The sequence below is a fragment of the Corythoichthys intestinalis genome, chromosome 15, assembly GCF_030265065.1.
Source record: "Corythoichthys intestinalis isolate RoL2023-P3 chromosome 15, ASM3026506v1, whole genome shotgun sequence".
NCBI classification, from domain to species: domain Eukaryota; kingdom Metazoa; phylum Chordata; class Actinopteri; order Syngnathiformes; family Syngnathidae; genus Corythoichthys; species Corythoichthys intestinalis.
In genome coordinates, this window is record NC_080409.1 from 38,793,881 (window position 1) to 38,817,084 (window position 23,204).

A 23,204-nucleotide genomic window follows, 5' to 3' on the forward strand; every position below is an offset into this window, starting at 1 on the left:
GAAGAAAGCCATTTCTCAAAGATATCCATAAAAAGTCTTGTTTAAAGTTTGCCACAAGCCACCTGGGAGACACACCAAACATGTGGAAGAAGGTGCTCTGGTCAGATGAAACCAAAATTGAACTTTTTGGCCACAATGCAAAACGATATGTTTGGCGTAAAAGCAACACAGCTCATCACCCTGAACACACCATCCCCACTGTCAAACATGGTGGTGGCAGCATCATGGTTTGGGCCTGCTTTTCTTCAGCAGGGACAGGGAAGATGGTTAAAATTGACAGGAAGATGGATGCAGCCAAATACAGGAACATTCTGGAAGAAAACCTGTTGGTATCTGCACAAGACCTGAGACTGGGACGTAGATTTATCTTCCAACAGGACAATGATCCAAAACATAAAGCCAAATCTACAATGGAATGGTTCAAAAATAAACGTATCCAGGTGTTAGAATGGCCAAGTCAAAGTCCAGACCTGAATCCAATCGAGAATCTGTGGAAAGAGCTGAAGACTGCTGTTCACACACACACTCTCCATCCAACCTCACTGAGCTCGAGCTGTTTTGCAAGGAAGAATGGGCAAGAATGTCAGTCTCTCGATGTGCAAAACTGATAGAAACATACCCCAAGCGACTTGCAGCTGTAATTGGAGCAAAAGGTGGCGCTACAAAGTATTAACGCAAGGGGGCCGAATAATATTGCACGCCCCACTTCTCAGTTTTTTATTTGTTAAAAAAGTTTAAATTATCCAATAAATTTTGTTCCACTTCACGATTGTGTCCCACTTGTTGTGGATTCTTGACAAAAAATTAAAATCTTATCTTTTGTGCAATCATTCCAGCGCAATGAGGAAGAAGGAAAGACCAAATTTTTGAAGGGTTTTAAAGATGGTATTCAATGTTTTGAACACCTAATAAAGCACGTTTAACCTATTCACTGCCATTGACGGTGACAGACTTACTATTGACTCCAGATGGATTGGCACCTGTCACTGTCAATAGCAGTTGAAGGACATAGAAGGGTTTTCTGAAGCTACACTTGCCTTAGTAAAGTTCCAGCGCTGAATGAAGTGACGCGCCACGTCACGAGCAGCTCTGCCGTGCACTGCTGAGGCGATGTCATGCCACGGCATTCTCGGGGTGGTGTACCTGTCGATGAAGTCTACACGGAAGGATTAGACAAGGCGAAAACACAATCAGATTATCGGTCTTTGAAAAATCTACACAAAATATGATGATTTAAATACTATTGGTTTTTTTTCCAAAAATATATTTGATAAATATGAAAGTGTGCTTATTTATGGTAGTCTTTTAGCAAAAATAGGTTATTATAATTTGCCAAAATCTTTTTTTTCCTTGGGAAACTCCTCAAGGAGTTTGTGACTTTTGTCTCATCATGTTACTCTCATATTTTTTTTTTTCCACAAGGGAAAGAATGACACTTTAAAAATATGTTGTTTTTTTTTTAAATAAACAATATTCACCCAAAAAATTGTCAGCATTTTTTAAATAGCAATAGTTAAAAATACTTTTTTGATTTAAAAAAATAAATAAAATATTTTACATTATTATTCTCACGAAATAGCAAATTTTCACACAAGTTCAAAATGAACAACGACCGCCCGGATCGCTCCCTAAACATATCATCAACCCAGATATATGAAAACCACGACCTAAAAGCGTGCATCCTCTACTGGTTACCTTGGAAACTTCAGGTAACAATAAATTTGTAATAATTAATGTAATTAATCAGCCCTGAGACCAAAAAATAATAGAAAATCGAGTTCTGAGGATTGATGAGTATAGATCTCAATAATATACCTACCAAATTTCATTCTCATCCGATCTGATTTAATTTCGTACCCCCCCCCCAAGATGTGAACAACAACAAAGTGAGTGAGAACTTGAGACCTCCCTTTTAGCGGACTAAAAATATGAGTAATGGACAATATACGTCAAACTAAAAAGTCAAAAATGTACATTTCTTTGACTTAAACAAATGAAAGAAACTTTTATTTTCTGTTAAAAAAAAAAATCTCGATAAACTCATAAGTCATTGTACTACTGTATTAGTAAATGAGACCCGTCTCTACAACAGATTTATTTTGTCAAGCTGTACATTTTAGCAGGGCTTAAGCTATCGATTATTTTAGTAGTTAATTAATCGATGAACTAGTTAGTTTGAATAATCGAGTAATCAGCTAAAGCACATAAAAAAAATTGAATACCTGAGCTGAGCCTCAAACGGTATAAAAAAAATTATGAGGATCAAAGTACAACAAAAGTAAGCTAGCTTAAATGCTATAACATGTAAAATAAAAATGTATCTATTTTTTTACAACGCTCTTAAATTAAATGGTTCAAACACATATTCCCACAAAAAAAACGGCGAAATATATCTTTGAACTAAATTACGAATGTATTAAAAAACATTTGCTCAAACAAAAACGTAGCTTATGTTGGTCTTAACAGGGAGCAGCTGGACTCAGCCATGTGAAATGAGTGTTGTCATATTCACTGTTACCACTAGAGGGCAGTGTATCCACCCAATTCGATAAAACTCAATGCAAACACTTTCAAAACAAACCATTACAACACCACTTTAATGAAACGAATATTGGAAGCAGCAAAATTTGAATCATTTTTCAAAGCAAATTACTCGAGTTAATCGGTTAATCATTGCAGCACTACTTTTTAGTCATTATTGGATCATATTCAATAACTTTTACACACCGTCAAAAGGTTTTTCCAGCTGTATCCAGTCCTTGTAGACAAAGTTGCAGTAGTCTTTACCATGCCAAAAGCGAGTGTTCCCCTGCAACTCTCCCACACCCGTTTTAAGGCTTCGCACTGAGCCACTTCCTGTCAAAACAAACATATAAACTTAAAAAGCGAGGAAAATTGAGTAACACCCATATCCGACTGAAAGTTGGCTTCGCACCCGAGCTTTCCACACTGCTGACGCTGTCGGCATGCTGCAATGTGTGTTTGTGCAGGTGCCGGTACAAGGTGAAGCGAGAGCGGCGGGTGCGGCCCACACCCTTCAGCTTGGGCAGGTCAACAGCGTCTCCGGCGGATGTCCCCCGTCCGTTGCTTTGTGACACGCCGTCAACAGGGGGTGTCGCCTTACCGGACTGAGCGTTGACAGAAGTGGCCTGGAGAAGAAGACGAATGGTATAAATTTTTTTTTTTTTTTCCCCTAGTAGTAAAGGTCTAGCTCTTTGGTCCGCACGCCTGACCTGTTCTGGTGCCACAGAACGCGTCACACTGCCGACATCCGTCAGCCGGTGCTGCCCGTCGTCCCAACGACCGTACGCCAGGTCGATTCCGCCCACGAAAGCCACCGATTGGTCAATGATGACAATCTTCTCGTGATGAGCCCACAAATAGACGGAGGAGGAGACGTGGTCTGGATGGCGCATCACCTGACAAAATAAACACACAGAAAAGGACGTAGATGCAATACAATGAGCTAGAGCTGAAACGAATACTCGAGCAACTCGAGTAACTCGAGTTTAAAAACTGATCCGAGTAATTTTATTCACCTCGAGTAATCGTTTATTTTGACAGCTCTAAGCATCACGTTTCGCTCGGACTACTTTTAATGCGGGACAACGCGCCGACGTCACGTGCGTAGAGGAAGAAGCAATAAAAAAATATAAAAAACATTTCCGCAGCCGACAGCCGCTCCAAACTACGCCGACGTTGCTAAAAACTAGCCCGCGTGATGTTAAGTTGGTAGCAGGTAGCATCTGAGGAGTCTCATAGAGATCACATGTATGTTGAACTAGATGCATTATGATAGAGTCGGCCGCGTCTGGGCAGCGGTAATAAACAGCGGCCATCTTAAAGCAGTAGAGCGCTAAGCGCTAATAAAGAGCGCTAAGCGCTAAAAAATAAGATTAACGTTACTGTCTGAGTCACTAGCTCACGCAACGTTAGCCCTGCGGAGGGCTAGGTTTCTATTAATTATGACCACTTTCGATGCGTGGCTAACGTGTCTTACATACAGGCTTTAACATAACATAGCTTTGTGGAGTGATAAGGGTGTAAAATAAAAACTCAATAATGCTAACTATCAATTTTAGCTTAGTAGTCATTGCTGGATAAAACACCAAGTAGCACTGGTCCCTAATGTGCTCCAATACAGCCTGTATCATACATTTATCTTGAACACTGCAAAAACACAAAATCCTATCAGGACTTACAGTTTAGAGTAGCGTAAAACTTAACTAGAACTTAAAAATGGCTTGACACAAATAGAAATTCAATTGAAACAGGTGGGAAAAAATCCTAACTTTTAAGTGATGTGTGTTATCAAGCGTAATGGCATTTTTAGGTATAAATAAATATATATTTTAATAAGATCTAAAGGTTTTTTGAGTGAAAGTAGTGAATTTGTCTTTTTTTTTATTCTAGTTACATCTGAGATGCAATTGTTGGCTGTTTTCAACAATATACATTGAAAATAAAGACATTGATTGACTGAAAATGGTTCAAGATTAGATGAAATGTCTTGTTTTCTCATGTATATTTATAATTGCTCTTCACCTAAAAATATATTTGTTTTATCCGATTACTCGATTAATCGATAGAATTTTCAGTCGATTACTCGATTACTAAAATATTCGATAGCTGCAGCCCTACAATGAGCCATCATTTTTCGAGGTTAATGGGGACCTCCCGCGGTCATCTAAAATCTGTGTGGTCAATGTATTTATTCAGGTTTAGCATTGGAAAAAGATACATATAAGACATGTTTCCCCCCCTCAAAGTATACCTAAACAGTTTTGAACCTGTTACTGTCACTCAGAATTATTTCTAAAAGCAACACTTTGTAACTTTTCAGTTTTAGTCAATTTTAGCAAGGCCTGTGGACCAAAGCGGTAGTGTTTAAAAACCAAATGTGAAGTAATTTCATAACATGCCAAATAGGGTCACAATTGAAGTAATTAAACATTGTCCAACAGATAAAGCATGAAAAAAATAATTTATATGTTGTGTATTTGACAAAATAATCGCGTTTCCAAAGTTCGAGCCTGAAAGGGTACGAACCCGGAAGTGATACGTCTAGAGCTGAAACGAATACTCGAGCAACTCGAGTTTAAAAACTGATCCGAGTAACTTTATTCACCTCGAGTAATCGTTTATTTTGACAGCTCTAAGCATCACGTTTTGTTCGGACTACTTTTAATGCGGGACAACGTGCTGATGTCACGTGCGTAGAGGAAGATGAAAAAAAAAACTTACTGCAGCCGACAACCACTACAAACGATGCCGACGTTGCTAAATACTAGTGCGCACATGCTACGTTAGTTCAGTGCTTCTCAACTATTTTCTGTTATGCCCCCCTCACAGGAAGACGTAAACGTTCCGCGCCCCCCAACTCTTTGCCGCCACTGTAAATATACTGTAGTATCATTTGTACATAAAATTCTTATTATTTTAGGTGCATCTCTGCATAACATTGTGTTATTTTTTAAGATTAAAGAAAAAAGTAATGTAGATTAAATTAACAAAATGTAAAAAAAAAAAAAAAAAAAAAAACTATACAGTAAAAATACACTCGATACATTTTTTGACCGTTTGATACTGAAAAATGTAATAAAATCAATAAATAATAATGAATTCAAATCGAATAGCAACATGAACTCACGAGGACAATATGCCAAATAATTAGACTGAAAAAACAAAAATTAATCAAACAAAAACAGTCTCCCACTGTACTAAAAGTCAAAGCCAAATGCTACATAAGCTTCATCATATTTCCTTGTCTTAGCTATTCATATCTCCAGTGCTCTTTGCTGTGTGCTCTTGTTTGGATCAAAAATATTGCGCACACGCTGAAAGTGAGAGCAGCACTACGATCCACTGAATGGATGTGCAATTACACCTTATTCTACGCACATTACACTTTATTCTAGTACGGTAAAAAAGTATGTTCCCCAAGGTCCCATGCGCCACCCCCAGCAACGCTCTGTGCCCCCCTGGGGGGGCCCGCCCCACTATTTGAGAAGTACTGCGTTAGTTGCAGGTAGCGTCTTATGAGTCTCATAGAGCTCACATGTATGTTGAACTAAATGCACAATGACAGACTAGGCCGCGTCTGGGCAGCGTTAGCAAACAGCCGCCATCTTAAAGCAGTAGAGCGCTAAGCGCTAATAAAGAGCGCTAAGCGCTAATATATAAGATTAACGTTACTGTCACTACTAGCTCACCTTACGTTAGCCCTGCGGAGGGCTAGGTTACAATTAATTAAGACCACTTTCGATGCGTGGCTAACGTGTCTTACATACAGGCTTTAACATAACATAGCGTTGTGGAGTGATGTGGGTGTCAAATAAAAACTCAATAATGCTAACTATCAATTTTAGCTCAGTAGTCATTGCTGGATAAAACACCAAGTAGCACTAGTCCCTAATGTGCTCCAATACAGCCTGTATCATACATTTATTTTGAACAGTGCAAAAACTCAAAATCCTATCAGGACTTACAGTTTAGACTAACTTAAAACTTAACTAGAACTTAAAAATGGCTTGACACAAATAGAAATTCAATTGAAAAACGTGGGAAAAAATCCTAACTTTTAAGTGATGTGTGTTATCAAGCGTAAAGGCATTTTTAGGTGTATATATGTGTGTGTATATATATATATATATATATATATATATATATTAGGGCTGTCAAACGATTAAAATTTTTAATCGAGTTAATTACAGCTTAAAAATTAATTAATCGTAATTAATCGCAATTAATCGCAATTCAAACCATCTATAAAATATGCCATATTTTTCTGTAAATCATATATATATTCTGTAAAATAAATTGTTGGAATGGAAAGATAAGACACAAGATGGATATATATATATATATACATTCAACATACGGTAAATAAGGACTGTAGTGGGCATTTCAATCTACTGTCATTTAAATCTGTCTATGCTGTCATCACTCCGAAGCGTCTACTTTTTCCAAAGCTAGACAGCTAGTAAACGACGCCTTAATAATTAGACTTCTTCCTTTTTCATCTGATTTATTAATAAAATGGCCTCAAACCATTGTCCTCTTTAGACCGTCATAAAACTACAAAATAAAGTACACAAGCATTGCATCAGCAACAACGTTAGCTTAGCACGCTATACAGGTTCACTAAACATAAACAAAAAGCGTCTCATACAAAAAATATAACATTTCGCTTACTAACATAATATGTACATTCTTTACAACAACCATACTTACGGACAAATCTTGTCCAAGGATCATATAAGCACAACATTATCAGCCCGAGACGTCGTGCAGCCATAATGAACTGGCAAGAAAACAATAAACCATGTCGCAAAGCGACCACAAGAGTTCGCTGTTGGACAGCACAAAAAGCCTTGCTGTAAAACTTACCAAAAGGCAGAATACTTTCTGAGCGGGACATGTGCGTTAATTGCGTCAAATATTTTAACATGATTAATTTAAAAAATTAATTACCGCGCGTTAACGCAATAATTTTGACAGCCCTAATATATATATATATACTTTATTAAAATAAGATCTAGAGGTTTTTTTGAGTGAAAGCAGTGAATTAGTCTTTTTTTTTTTTATTCTAGTTACATCTGAGATGCAATTGTTGGCTGTTTTCAACAATATACATCAAAAATAAAGACACTGATTGACTGAAAATGATAAAATGTCTTGTTTTCTCATGTATATCTATAATTGCTCTTCACCTAAAAATATATTTGTTCTATCCGATTACTCGATTAATCGACAGAATTTTCAGTCGATTACTCGATTACTAAAATATTCGATAGCTGCAGCCCTAGATACGTCACACCGAGAACAGCGATGGCAGCGCTCCATACGGCCGCCATACAAAGCCCTTCAAACAATGATTCAAACAGCGATATAAGCGATAGATCGAGCGCAAGTTTTTTAAGAGTTGGAGGAAGAAGAGGAGGTTGGAATTTTAGGTTGGACCTAACATGTATTAGCCAGACGCTAATCAGGATCCAAACAATGTGCCTAGACTACCTGACATGGAATGGAGACAAGACCCATCGAGATTACAAGATTGGTAAAATATAGGCTGTTATTATTTTCATGATTTGAAGATGCAGGCATTTGCACATAATTTTATGTTTTTGTCTATCTGATGACATTGTTTAAAAAAAGTAATAATCAGACTTCATGTTCATTTTGGCAGATCCGGCAGCTCTCGTGCATATAAAATAATAATAATATAAAAACGTTGGGGGAAAGAAGGAGAGGAGTCGTTGATGGCTTTCTCCACGTTATTGTGGCAACAATAAGAAAACAAAATAATAGCGGACTGCCGCCACATTCGACCGCGAAGTTTTGCTTCTCGCTCATCTCCCCCTCGCCTCCTACTACTCACAGCTCTCCAGTCCCAGCGTCTCTTAAACGGATCGTGCATAGTGTCTTGTTATTAGCTTTTTGTTGACAAAGGTATCGAACACACAACGTGCTGACAACTTTGTTTCTTTCTTAACACATGGAGCTAACAGTACGAACACAGCTTGGGGCTCTCGGCAGGCTGTGCGGAGCGATAGATAGAGCCTGTGCCTCTCTATCACACTCCCGCGTCACGTGACCAAAACAAGAGTAACGTTGCTTGCACTTCAGGGTGCCTCGAAAAACATTATATCAGAATATTACATATGAAACAGTCGGAGATTTGTTGATGCACTGAGAAGCTGGACCAACAAATCACACTCCTGACATTTAAAAGAAAAAAAAAACTTGAAATTTGCGGCATCATGGGAGCAAGCAGCAAGGATCAAACGGTATTTCAACTTGCCAAAAAGACTGTTGCATTTACTGTCTCTGATGGTCACCTGCAGATGGATTAAACAACATTTCTGTTTTCAAAACCTGTGTGGAGGATGAAAAGTAATAAGGTAGTGAATCAAATTGTGGCTAAGCAATAGGATATGATGGTTAGCAACCGTGTGGCTAACCACCCCACCCGAACTCATCAGCGCTGACGAGTTCAGTTGGGGGGGACGTCACGCCAGTGAGTAAAAGCTGGGCCAAAATGTTTATTCTGTATATCCTGGTAACCACCCTTTCTTTTTCCTCCTCAGGCAAAACTTTCTGCCATCTTTGCAGAATTCGCGTGAAAGCATTAGCATCGACTTCCATCTTTATAATGAATGGGGAAAGGGGGAAGCGACGTTTGCGGTAAAGCAGTCAGCACATTTGTAGTTTTTTTTTTTTTTGTGTGTGGCAGGGTTCCTGCCACCCTCCTCAACGTTAATTAGTGCCAGCGAAACTGCTACAGAACACCTCAAGATATAAAAGAGGTGTCATTCAACTAGTTGTTTGTCAATATTTCATTACAAATATTATCAAAATATTTTATAAAGGCTGAAAAGTTACCTAGTGTTACTTTAAATAAGAATAACGTAGCAAAATGCTTGTCTTCGTTAAATGCTTCAGTGAGCGAGTACACTCAAATCCACTCACGCTGCAGAGACCAGCCTCGTACTGACGAGAGGCTGTGGCAACTCATTATGTAAGTCTTATACCAGGGGTCGGGAACGTTTTTGACCAAGAGAGCCAAAAAACTCCAACATATTTTAAAATATGACTCCACGAGAGCAATACAGCGTGTGTGTGTGTGTGTCTATGTACTTTATACAGTGGGGAGAACAAGTATTTGATACACTGATCAAATACTTGTTCTCCCCACTGTATATCCATATACCGTACATATGGCGGAAAACACTCAGGTGACTTGAAGTTCCGCTCTGAGACCCTCAATTTGGCGAAATTTCAAAATTGTCCGATATGCATGTGTGATAGATCATTGGAAAGCTTAAAATGTCAATATTCGGGGTGGGGGTGGGGGGGGATTTTGGACAGGAGGGCATTAAAAAAAAAAAAAAGTTTTTTAAACAGCACGCGGTGAGAGCATGCGAGAGCAAAATTACAGACGCTATGACTTTGACGAGATATTATTGCGTACTTACCTTGTTTCGAAGTCCAAAGACTCCATGTCGCATGTATCACTGAGTGGCAAGACACAACTGTGAATGGCGACAGCTGGATTTTTTGGGGGATTATATGGGTGAAACACGGTAATATAACAAGGATCACGATGCAGAAATCGCAGACATCAAGGAGTGGTCGAGATTTTCTTTTTCATATTTTTACCCTTTTAAATGTTTTTTTTCCCCAATTTTTCTTTGTTTGGATCAATTATTTACAGTGCCCTCCATAATTATTGGATTTATATAATTATGTGTTTTTTAGCTTCTAATATTTTTTTTTTCTCAATAATATGGGACCTTAATGGAAAAAAAGAGAAAAATCCAACCTTCAATACAAGTGCATTTATTCAGTGGGGGAAAAAATCCCACATAAAGAAATAATTATTTGACATCAAATAATATGTGTCACAATTATTTGTACCACTGGTGTTTATACTTTGTACAACCCCCTTTTGCCAACAAAACAACACCTAATCTTCTTTTATAATGTTTCACAAGATGGGAAAGGACAGAAAGAGGGATCTTCAGCCATTCCTCTTTGCAGAATCTCTCTAAATCATCCAGAGACCTGGGTCCTCTCCTCTGTACTCTCCTCTTCAGCTCACCCCACAGGTTTTCAATCGGGTTGAGGTCTGGGGACTGAGATGGCCATGGGAGGAGCTTGATTTTGTGTCTGGTGAACCATTTCTGTGTAGATTTGGCCATATGTTTAGGGTCATTGTCTTGCTGAAAGACCCAGTGACGACCCATCTTCAGCTTTCGGGCAGAGGGCAACAGATTTTGATTTAAAATGTCCTGGTATTTCAAAGCATTCATGATGCCATGCACCCTAACAAGGTTCCCAGGGCCTTTGGAAGCGAAACAGCCCCACAGCATCACTGACCCACCCCCATACTTCACAGTGGGTATGAGGTGCTTTTCAGCATGCGCATCTTTCGTGACACGCCAGACCCACTTAGAGTGTTTGTTGCCAAAAAGCTCAATCTTGGTCTCATCTGACCAAAGCACACGGTCCCAGTTGAAACCTCAATACCGCTTGGCGAACTCCAGACGTTTGCATTTATGATTGTGAGTGAGGAAAGGTTTTCTCCGTGCATGCCTCCAAAACAGCTTGTTGGCGTGTAGACAGCACCTCATGCCCACTGTGAAGGTCCGTTAAGGTCCCATATTATTTAGGAAAAAAAAATATTAGAAGCTAAAAAACACATAATTATTATAAATCCAATAATTATGGAGGGCACTGTATCATCTAACATATCGGGGAAAATGCGACAGTATCAAAAAAATACAATTTAGCGATAGTTATGAGGTAGATAATTAGATATCCGTGACTTTTTTTACAGACGACATTTTTTTCATTGTGACATAATTTGTTTACAAGTTTAAAATATGCGAGTGAATATTTTTTTTTTAAGTTTTTTTTTTTTTTTTAAACAAAATATTAGATATCAATAAATGATTCTAAGCTAAAAATGACAGACATTTTGAATAATAAATATAATTACTTGCCATGTTTTCATGGCTGGGTTGAAACAAAAACAGTTGCGCAACGTCTGAAAACGGGGGTTTCCAGGGTAAAACGGGCAAATTAAAAATACTTCGGGGGCTTAATGCGCCATGAATCAAACACAACAGTTGTTTTGTCTTACAATACAGCAGTTTCTTTTAAAGAGGAGCGCAAGAGCAGAAACTGCTTAATCAGTCTTGTCTGTGTTTTCCGCCATATACATATTCTGTTGCCAGCTTGTCCGAGTCGGCTGTTTTTTTTTTTCCGTGAGCGCATTTGAACGCATCATGTGGGATAGTGAGGGCACACTCTGATTTTACGAGCAGTCGCTGAGTTGTGATTGAAATAAATCTTTAGAAAACAACAACGAAAGCCAGACATCGTTAGTTTATATGTTACAATCGTTGCGCACTCACCACTTGGAAAACAATAAATAGAATCATGGTGTGGCACTGCATATATTTCTTGGAAGTGTAAAACCGAATTCTGGGAACGCGACAATTTTGACAGGCGAAAAACTCATGGAAGTCAAACTGATTGCGCACATCTATGACTTGAGGTAACACGCAGTCCACTTCCGTGGTTTAATTTTCCCCTACACATTTTTATATACTCCAAATTGCTCGGCATTGTGTTGGGAGGGGCCAGAGATTTTAAACGCAAGACGAGCTCTGTACTTACGCCCAGCTCCGTGCCATTCATGACAGGAGGACCAGCAATGGGCATTAAATTGAAGCATATTATTGCGACGTATGCTTAAGGTCCAAAAAAAATGTGTGAATGGACCATCAGCTCATCACAGCTCGTTCATGTCAAATAAGCCGGCCCGTTCGACATTAAAAATTACGGTTTGGCGGAGAGCTCATCAAAAGAGCCAGAAATGGCTCGTGAGACGTAGGTTCCCGACCTCTGTTTTATACAATGAGGTTGTCACAGCACACTACCGTTAGTGTTTAACAAGCTACACAATGTTTGGCAAATCTTCGGCTTTGAAGATAGCAATACCAAGCTTCTCTGGCAAGATCCGAGCAGCACCCCTGTCACTCAATGTTAACTTTAACAAGGAAACTCCAGCTGCCTGGTGAGCAAGAAAAGCAGCAGGAGGGAGAGTGAGAGGCTATACATGATTGGGACATCTCTATAAAATACTGAATTTATGGACGGTGGGGGCAAAGTTTGAAGCACAAAGTAGTGAGGGATCACTGTACACTCAATTTGATGGGTAAACCTACCTTGATGTTGGGGTGCAAGTGCATTAGAGTTCTCTTGCTGTAGCCTGAGTTAATGCCCAACGCCAGCTCCACCTCCTTATACAGCATCACAAATATACGCACTCCTTGTTGCTGCCAGTACATACATAAATATGGTTAATAATTTTTTTTCTTGACAAATAAGTACTTTGTAAAGAATTTGTACTTTTGGAAAGAAAAATATTTTTAAGTGACCTTTTCTCCCTTATCCAAATTTTTGCTGTACAAATACAGTGGTACCTCTACATATGAAGTCAAGTCGTTCCAGGACCTTGTTTGTAAGTCGAAATGGTCGTATGTCGAGCAGGATTTTCCCATAGGAATATATTATAATTCCATTAATTAGTGCCACAGCCCAAAAACCTACAATAAATCCTTAAAAAAAACACTGCTGGTACTATTACAAATGGCAATTAAACATAGCAAAACAAATAAGTTACAAATAAAAATGTGAATAATATAATAACAATTAATAATTACCATATTGGCCCAAATATAAGACGACTCCCTCTTTTTGAAGACTCAAGTTTGAAAAAGACTTTTTGAACACCAAATTAATTTTTATACAGAAAATAATTACAGTACATCTGAAACAATTATAACAATATATTTGAGAGAAGAAGCATGTTATTTTGCCTCATTCAAATCTTAATATCTGAACATTTAAATATGTAAACTAAAGTGCTATCACATTCGTAAATGAATGGCTTCCGGTTTTTGAAATGTAAATAAACCAATCTATTGTGATGAATCAACAAAATTGCAATAACTGAATTAACCATCAAAGTGAAGTCTAACTGTAACTGTAGTCTTGAAACAAATCTGAATACGGAAAAACATTGCAATAAAATCATGCAAACTGGTTAAACTTGAGAGTAGCTGAGATCTGTCATGACAGAACATCGCTTCAATGATATCTGGCGCCATCTAGCGTCGTGAATGAGTATAATGTCTAAACCGCGAATATAAGACGACCCCCTTTTTAAGTCCTATTTCAATGCAAAAAAACACCGTCTTATATTCTGGCCAATACGGTATTCCTGTAAATAATGTAATGAATCGGATTCTAATGTGGCGGACACTTTTTGCTGTACCTGAACGCACCGCGGGGCTGAAGTCACAGTGAGATAGGTCGGTACTGTAGAGATAACACTTTCGTTTTCTTGAGAACACAGTCAACTGCAGCGGACAATAGGCGTTTTGTGTTGGAGAACTTCTTAAATAAATGATAAAAACTCGACGAAGCTTGCGATTTCCTTGGTGATGTTAACACAATTATAAATGTCATCTTAACTTATAAAGACTGTTGAACGGTGGTCGGAAGAGGACCGTGGAGCTGTATTGTTGAACCAGTTCACGGATGTGCACCCCACGCTCATATTTTGCTATAATTTGCATCTTGATTTCCAAGGTAAGCATCACTTTTTCCTCGTTTCACCAACTGTACCAACTTTTTTGAAACCTGTGTTGATTTCTCACACAAGAAAATCCGCCGTGCGTTCGTTTGCGGTGCTGTCATGTCGTCGTATTTTGAGCATGTCGTCGGATGAAGAAACAAATGGCGAGTCAATTTTTACTTCGGATGTCGAAGCGATCGTATGTCAAGGTACCACTGTACTAGTTTCTTCTTGAATGAATCTACGCTTTTCCCCAACCAAGAAACGGTTAGAAAATGCATCCCATCGACTCTTTACTTCACTTTTCTTCACTCACAGCTTTTCTTTTGAGGATGCAGTCCAGCCTCCAGCGGTTTCCCTCTACTACAGGTCTCTTAAGGAAGATCTCTGGACTCAGCCTATGCAAATTAAGCACCATTACACTTCATGCTGAACGTTAGCGTGTGCAAATAAGCGCCTGAGTGACTCACCACCAGTCAGTGATGAAGATTTCCTCTCTAGCCTCCTCCAAAGCATCAGCCAAGTCCTCCATGTAAGCTTTTCCATTCACGTACCTGCATAGTCATTATTCCGTCATTAGCTGCATTCGACTGCAATAGATGTCCAATCCGTTTGAACTTAGAATGGTCCAAATGCTCTTATTTTGAGCCTCCTGAGAGTAAATAAACTTTATTTTTGTATCGTATTTGTAGTCTTTTTTTTTTTTTTTTTTTTCCTTAAATTAGGAGTGTGACAAAATATCGAAATGGTGATACATCGTGATACTTTGTATCCCAAAAGTTTATCGATATGCTCCTGTCAAGAATCGATATATCGTTGGGGCGCTTACAGTTCACTTTTTGTTCATTTTAGGGCATTTACAGGTCACTTTCTGTTTAAATCACTGCCGAGGAGGAGGGCCGATTCGGTCCTCCAGCATGAACCCCACAAAAAATATAAAAATTTTAAATTCGGTCACCAAGCTCGTGACCATCTACTGTTTGATTGCTGCCAACCCTCCTAGTCCAAATGAATTGGACGTCGATTACCATCAATAACAGCCTTGCGTGTTTGCACTGACCATTTGGCAGGAATGTTTTCCTGCTCCTGCGCAAACGAGCCAAAGCGGTGATCTCGCAGGAAGGCTTTTCCATGATTCCTGACAAAGCTCTCGATGCTCTGACCCCACCAACGGGCGTGTCTGTAGCTGCTGCATTTGAACACCAGAGTCCTAAAAGTACCAATTTTTCAGAAAGTGCAGAGTTAACTCTTTTTGGGTGCTGGAATTGTCTTTCATCACGCTTTTCATCAGTATCTCATCACTCACCTGGAAAGACTGTCAATTCTGACCCCGTGCCTGGTTTCGGTGTCTTTGGAGTCCATCTTGATGCTAAACTCTTTGTCGACCAGCAGCACAAAGGAGATTGCACCCGAGTCAGGCTTCATGTACAGCAGGAACGAGTCCTTCACTACAAGCCACCTAGCATGTGACGCAAACACACCTATCATCATCATGTGTGGATTTGTGTACTACTTTTTTTCCCCGATAGACTTTTTTGTGTTGCTTTGTTGTTTTTGGGAAGCGTCGGACCGTGGGAAGCAAATCATCATGGAGCCGTAGGAGGCTTGACAGAGCTTTCCAAATGTGTGGGATTATTGGTGCGTGTGTTCTTGCAATACATTGTAAAAATGCTCACATAATCATTTGGCTGTGATAAAGAGAAGGAGGCAGCAAGAACATTGGATGAGACGCAGAGGATAAAAAACTAAAATTTTAAAAAATTTAAAAATGAAACTAAGAGCAACCATATTTCTGACCTTAGTGACCTTCGAGCTTTTTTCTCATCACCTATCTGCAAATTTAAATTAAATAGGCGAATCCGTTATCAAGTTATCACAAAATTCCTTTTCTGACCTCTGTGACCTTTGATGCAAGTTTTATAATAATCCCTTTGTTCTTGAGCTATCTTGAACACAAACATACATACGGAAATGAATACATAACCTCCACCTTCAATATGTTTCACCTACTGGCGGAAATTAAAATAAATAAATAAATAAGCCATTGATTGTACAGCGTCTACTGTAATTTTCGGACTATAAGCCGCTACTTTTTCCCCCTTTTTTTGGATCCTACTGCTTATAGTGCAATATTTGGGTCAATTGGTAACATTGGTAACACTCTATTTGACAGCGGTGTAATATAAGACTGCCATAACACAGTCATAATTACGACATGAAACTATCATGGGCATTAATAAATGCTTACCACGGTTTTCATTTAGTGTCCTTCAGCAAATCATGTCACTAACTCCATTTATGTCCAGCTTGGATCTTTTACATCCATTCAAAAGTAAGATAATTTGCCCGATGATACAAAATGACATCTGTAATAAGCATTCATTAATCCTCATTGGAGTGTCATGTCATAGTTATGATGGTCTTATGACAGTCCTATGGCGTGACTGTCAAATAAAATGTTTCCAAATACCATAAGTAGCAATTAATAAAACTAGAACACCAAGTGAATAAATAATTAGCACAGAACATGAATTTTGATTGTAATTTGCATATTTAGCGCTGCAATGCATGCTAGGAGGTATGTTGAACGACAACGGTGTTGACAGATGGTGCCAACAGAGGTTGACTGTCTCCCCCAAGGGAGTAGTGATGGCCAAATGAATCTTCTAAAAGCAATGAAGCTTTGAACCTATAGCTGCAAAGCTTTATGGGGTTCATTTGGTCTCATGATGCTGCTGTCAAAGTGTTCCCGGTTAATATTTTTTGGTGTAAATATCCCATGATACAGTGAGGACAGCTGCGAGTTATAGTCCAGCAGCTTATCTATGAACAAATGCTGTTTTTTCGTGTCAAATTTGGTGGGTGGCGGCTTTTGTCAGGTGCGCCTTATCGTCACAAAATTAGGGTACTAACAATACAGAAATAGCTTTTTGCATGAATTTGCACACTGAACAGTTAACAAACTAATCTTTGGACAAAAGGAGAAGCACAAACCGTTTGGACCAGCGGTAGCATGCTTGTGTGTGACCACAGCAGTTCATGCCGGGGATACGATGGCCCCCGGAGCGCTTGTAGATCATTCCTTCCCTAAGACACACAGGCAGGCAGTCAGAACAGCACACATTAAAATAACATGTTCAGTGTAAGGAGCAATAAATGTACTGTTGGTTAGGATCAGAAATTTTCCGGTCAAATAAAAATTAAAATAAAAATAAAGACGAAAAGAAAGAACATAAAAATACTAGAGATCGACCGATATGAGGTTTTTCAGGACCAATACCGATTATTAGTAGTAGGTCGATAACTGATTTTTGGAGCCGATTTTCATTTGCAGTAAATGTATTTGCGTAAAAATTTGGAATAATGCAAACAAACACTGAACTTCATCGAAATGCCTAAAGTATGTTTATTGAATCACACAAATAAAAAGCAATAGCTCCAGATGTGCCAGAATTTCCGAGACTCAGAAACATCTCTTATAACGTTGAATAAAAGGTTAAATAAATAGCTCTCCGGAAAAACAGTGTTGTTCCAGGGGGAAAAAAAAAAAAGCATGTTACTGTCCCACCGTGCCACCTTCATAATGTGTTTTACTTGTAAACAAGAATAACGTAGATAAATGCTTGTCTTTATTAAATGCTTCATTGAGTTGAGTCCAGTCAAATCTGCTCAGTGCTGAGAACAGCCGCGAGCACACACACACACACACACACACACACACACACACACACACACACACACAATGAGAATACTAGTGTTTAACAAGTTAAACAATGATTGACACATTGAGTCTTTGAAGATGGCGCTGCCAAGCTTCTCCAGCAAGATCAAAGTTTCAACGCCTGTCAATCATCGTTTACTTTAACAAGAGAAACTCTCAGTGCACTGCTGACCAAGAAAAGCAGCAGGACAGAGAGTGAGGCTGTACGAGCATGAATCAGAAAAACTTTTTTTTTTTTTTTTATTAAAAACCAGATAATTTCCACCAGATTCCGATCCTCTGAAAAATGGCGCAATCCTTAGTGCCTATCCATAGTTTTGAATTGACTTATATACAGTGCCTTGCAAAAGTATTCGGCCCCCTTGAACCTTGCAACCTTTCGCCACATTTCAGGCTTCAAACATAAAGATATAAAATTTAAATTTTTTGTCAAGAATCAACAACAAGTGGGACACAATCGTAAAAAACTGAAAAGTGGGGCGTGCAATATTATTCGGCCCCCTTGCGTTAATACTTTGTAGCGCCACCTTTTGCTCCAATTACAGCTGCAAGTCGCTTGGTGTATGTTTCTATCAGTTTTGCACATCGAGAGACTGACATTCTTGCCCATTCTTCCTTGCAAAACAGCTCGAGCTCAGTGAGGTTGGATGGAGAGTGTTTGTGAACAGCAGTCTTCAGCTCTTTCCACAGATTCTCGATTGGATTCAGGTCTGGACTTTGACTTGGCCATTCTAACACCTGGATACGTTTATTTTTGAACCATTCCATTGTAGATTTGGCTTTATGTTTTGGATCATTGTCCTGTTGGAAGATAAATCTCCGTCCCAGTCTCAGGTCTTGTGCAGATACCAACAGGTTTTCTTCCAGAATGTTCCTGTATTAGGCTGCATCCATCTTCCCGTCAATTTTAACCATCTTCCCAGTCCCTGTTGAAGAAAAGCAGGCCCAAACCATGATGCTGCCACCACCATGTTTGACAGTGGGGATGGTGTGTTCAGGGTGATGAGCTGTGTTGCTTTTACGCCAAACATATCGTTTTGCATTGTGGCCAAAAAGTTCAATTTTGGTTTCATCTGACCAGAGCACCTTCTTCCACATGTTTGGTGTGTCTCCCAGGTGGTTTGTGGCAAACTTTAAACGAGACTTTTTATGGATATCTTTGAGAAAGGGCTTTCTTCTTGCCACTCTTCCATACAGGCCAGATTTAAGCAGTGTATGACTGATTGTTGTCCTATGGACAGACTCTCCCACCTCAGCTGTAGATCTCTGCAGTTCATCCAGAGTGATCATGGGCCTCTTGGCTGCATCTCTGATCAGTTTTCTCCTTGTTTGAGAAGAAAGTTTGGAAGGACGGCCGGGTCTTGGTAGATTTGCAATGGTCTGATGCTCCTTCCATTTCAATATGATGGCTTGCACAGTGCTCCTTGAGATGTTTAAAGCTTGGGAAATCTTTTTGTATCCAAATCCGGCTTTAAACTTCTCCACAACATTATCTCGGACCTGCCTAGTGTGTTCCTTGGTTTTCATAATGCTCTCTGCACTTTAAACAGAACCCTGAGACTATCACAGAGCAGGTGCATTTATTCGGAGACTTGATTACACACAGGTGGATTCTATTTATCATCATCGGTCATTTAGGACAACATTGGATCATTCAGAGATCCTCACTGAACTTCTAGAGTGAGTTTGCTGCACTGAAAGTAAAGGGGCCGAATAATATTGCACGCCCCACTTTTCAGTTTTTTATTTGTTAAAAAAGTTTAAATTATCCAATAAATGTTGTTCCACTTCACGATTGTGTCCCACTTGTTATTGATTCTTGACAAAAAAATTAGATTTCATATCTTTATGTTTGAAGCCTGAAATGTGGTGAAAGGTTGCAAGGTTCAAGGGGGCCGAATACTTTTGCAAGGCACTGTATCGGCATGTCGGATTTAAAAAAAAAAAAGGCTGATACCAATATACGTTAAATTTCCAAATATCGGCCCAATATATCGGTCAATCTATGAAAACATTTTAAACTATAAGATTGACAAACAGTGATAACATTTTAATGGAATCCAGGAATGGGAATACATCAGAATGGTCCAAAAAATACTACCTACAAAAGTATATTGTTAAAATATACTTGTTATTGTTAAATATCAGCATACAAATGATAAGAAAAATGCCATTATAATAAAAAAGGGCTGGATAACAAAATAGCTCAATAAATAAATAGAAATAAAAATCTAATATCTAATCTTACTTTAAAAAAACATCACTCAAGTCAATCAGAATATAATTGCTTGCTAACAAACATTAAAATTAATACAAACACAATACCTAGGTATGAAATATTGAAAATTATGGTTTACAAAGGTAAACAAAACTAGCATTAATTTGAAAAATCTTCCAACAATCTTATTTAACAATTGATTCCAGTGAGTAAAGAAAGCAAAGCACACACAGTCCTTTGGGTCCCAGGTCGTGAATGAAGGACAGCTGGCTGACGTCAATGAACTCCATCTGACAAAAGACAAGAGATGACAGTATCACACTGCGTGGCAGTTGGAGTCCTGCTTATGTGTTAAACGTTCCTTTTAATATGGCACCCAATACGCTCATCAAATGACAAAACAAGTGTGAACATTACTAATACAAGCGATGGCAGCCCGTGTCCACTTGCTGATATGATGGAATACTCACAGTGTGGTGATATTTGCGGTACAAGGCCATCTTTAGCAGCTTGTTCAAATAGTCCTCCAATTGTCTCTGGAAAAACACACACGGACATGCGACAAAATTGTACTACAGAGAAAATCGCAACGTGCGCATGTGCAATAGTTCTATTACAGGATGTGCGATTGTTATGTTTTTTTTTTATGTAAACTTTTGTTTTTTGTCATTAAAGCAGCAATTGTGCAGAGATATGGCTTCTTGGATCCTTTTTTTATACATCAATCTTCATCATTTATATATAAACCCCCTAAAACTGTACGGTATTATATGTAAACTAGGGATGTGAGAAGAATTCAGTGCTTCTAATTTTATGTTAACATTTACAGTAGTGGCCAAAAGTATTGGCACCCCTGCAATTCTGTCAGATAATGCTCAATTTCTCCTAGAAAAGCATTGCAATTGCTTTGGTAGTAATATCTTCATTTATTTTGCTTGCAATGAAAAACATAGAAGAGAATGGGTAAAAAAAATCATTATCATTTTACAAAAAACTCCAAAAATGGGCCGGACAAAAGTATTGGCACCCTCAGCCTAATACTTGGTAGTACAACCTTTAGACAAAATAACTGCGAACAACCGCTTCCTGTATCCCTCATTGAGTTTCTTACAATGCTCTGCTGGAATTTTAGACCATTCTTCTTTGGCCAACTGCTCCAGGTCTCTGAGACTTGAAGGGTGCCTTCTCCAAACTGTCATTTTCAGATCTCTTCACAGGTGTTCTATGGGATTCAGGTCTGGACTCATTGCTGGCCACTTTAGAAGTCTCCAGTGTTATCTCTCAAACCAAATTTCTTGTGCTGTTTGAAGTGTGTTTTGGGTCATTGTCCTGCTGGAAGACGGATGACCTCTGAGGGAGACCCAGCTTTTTCACACTAGGCCCTACATTATGCTGAAAAATTTGTTGGTAGTCTTCAGACTTCATAATGCCATGCACACGGTCAAGCAGTCCAGTGCCAGAGGTAGCAAAGCAACCCCGAAACATCAGAGAACCTCCACCATGTTTGACTGTGGGGACAGTGTTCTTTTCTTTGAAGGCCTCGTTTTTTTCCTGTAAACTCTATGTTGATGCCTTTTCACAAAAAGCTACTTCCAAACCATCCAAAATGTTTTTGGCTTTCTCAGGCAAGTTTTGGCAAACTCCAACCTGGCTTTTTATGTCTCTGGGTCAGAAGTGGGCTCTTCCTGGGTATCCAACCCTAGAGTCCCTTTTCATTCAGATATTACGGGTTAACACTGTTGTACCCTCGGACTGCAGGACAGCTTGAAATTGTCTGTATGCTAGTCGAGGTTCTTTAGCCACAATCCACACAATCTTTCGTTGAAATCTCTCGTCAATTTTTCTTTTCTGTCCACATCTAGGGAGGTTGGCTGCAGTGCCATGGGCTTTACACTTATTGATGACACTACGCACAGTAGAAACAGGAACATTGAGGTCTTTGGAGATGGACTTGTAGTGTTAAGATTGCCCATGCTTCCTCACAATTTTGTTTCTTCCTTAGGCAGTTCTTTGGTCTTCTTTTTTTTCCATGCTCAATGTTGTACACACAAGGACACAGGACAGAGGTTGAGTCAACTTTAATTCATTTTAGCTGGCTGCAAGTGTCATTTAGTTACAGTATTGCCACCACCTGTTATGTGACACAGGTAAGTAACAGGTGCTGTTAACTACACAAATTAGATAAGCATCACATGATTTTTCAAAGAGTGCCAATACTTTTGTCCGGCCCCGTTTGGAGTTTTGTGTACTGTATTTTTCGGACTATAAGTCACTTTTTTTTTTTTTTTTTCCCCATAGTTTGGCTGGGGGTGCGACTTATACTCAGGAGCGTCTTATGTGTGAAATTATTAACACATTACGATATCATTTCACAAGTTATTTTGGTGTTTTGGAGTGACACTGATGGTTTGGTAAACTTGTGAGCATGTTCTTTTTGCTTTAGTTATCTGAATAACTCTAAATAGCTATGGCCACGTTCGCGTTCTGCCTTTGGCAATGTGTGTTCAATTGTATAATGGACTTTTTTATATTGAAATGCATGCATTTAGTTTGTGGCGCTTTCACGCCCACGTGAGGATGCACTCGCACTTGGTTACGTGAAGAAGACCGCTCACACGCCAGAAGAAGAAGGACAGCTACGCAGCTTGAGTGAGTGTGAGAGTTAGCGAGAGAGAAACACGGCTGTGAACCTACGTACGTTCATTGTATATGCTTGAAAAATATCTCTAGAGGCAATGCCTGTGTATAGAGCCTACCCACGTACCACGTGCTCACTGTATGGTTCCGCCCACTTGTCCGTCATTTTGACTCTGTATTAGCATTGTTTTCAATTGATGGCGGAATTTAAAATGCATTTCATGGAAGACCCGGTGCTTTCTGATGCCGCTAACTCACTGGATCTGTTGGATAAAAGGCGTTATGAGGAAAAGCTTCGTTCTATACAGTCGCCAGATCCATATTTGATGCCCAAATCGATGTTTTTCGACCCACTGTCTTCGCCCTGTCTGCCTGACATCTGCTACGCAGATATTTACAATTATCTTGTCCACACTAAATCAGCCTATTCTCACGAAAATATGAAAAACTTCAAGAGCTTGGAGGCTTATAAATAC

At 39.1% G+C, this 23,204-nt stretch overlaps 1 protein-coding gene across 3 annotated transcripts in view; it reads right to left on the reverse strand.

Moving 5' to 3' along the window:
* The window catches only part of pld1a (phospholipase D1a), a 76,240-nt gene that overhangs the window by 20,165 nt on the left and 32,871 nt on the right, over positions 1 to 23,204 (reverse strand). For 2 of the 3 annotated variants that reach the window (XM_057859351.1, XM_057859350.1), the window contains exons 6-17: positions 20,562 to 20,627; positions 20,323 to 20,381; positions 17,147 to 17,239; positions 15,459 to 15,611; positions 15,213 to 15,362; positions 14,623 to 14,706; positions 14,469 to 14,550; positions 12,738 to 12,848; positions 3,234 to 3,419; positions 2,936 to 3,149; positions 2,728 to 2,856; positions 1,038 to 1,156 (exon numbers count right to left, since the gene is read on the reverse strand). In XM_057859351.1, the coding sequence (XP_057715334.1) occupies positions 1,038 to 1,156; positions 2,728 to 2,856; positions 2,936 to 3,149; positions 3,234 to 3,419; positions 12,738 to 12,848; positions 14,469 to 14,550; positions 14,623 to 14,706; positions 15,213 to 15,362; positions 15,459 to 15,611; positions 17,147 to 17,239; positions 20,323 to 20,381; positions 20,562 to 20,627 (1,446 nt within the window). The remainder of the gene's footprint in view (positions 1 to 1,037; positions 1,157 to 2,727; positions 2,857 to 2,935; positions 3,150 to 3,233; positions 3,420 to 12,737; positions 12,849 to 14,468; positions 14,551 to 14,622; positions 14,707 to 15,212; positions 15,363 to 15,458; positions 15,612 to 17,146; positions 17,240 to 20,322; positions 20,382 to 20,561; positions 20,628 to 23,204) is intronic. The other variant, XM_057859352.1, reaches the window with a different exon arrangement.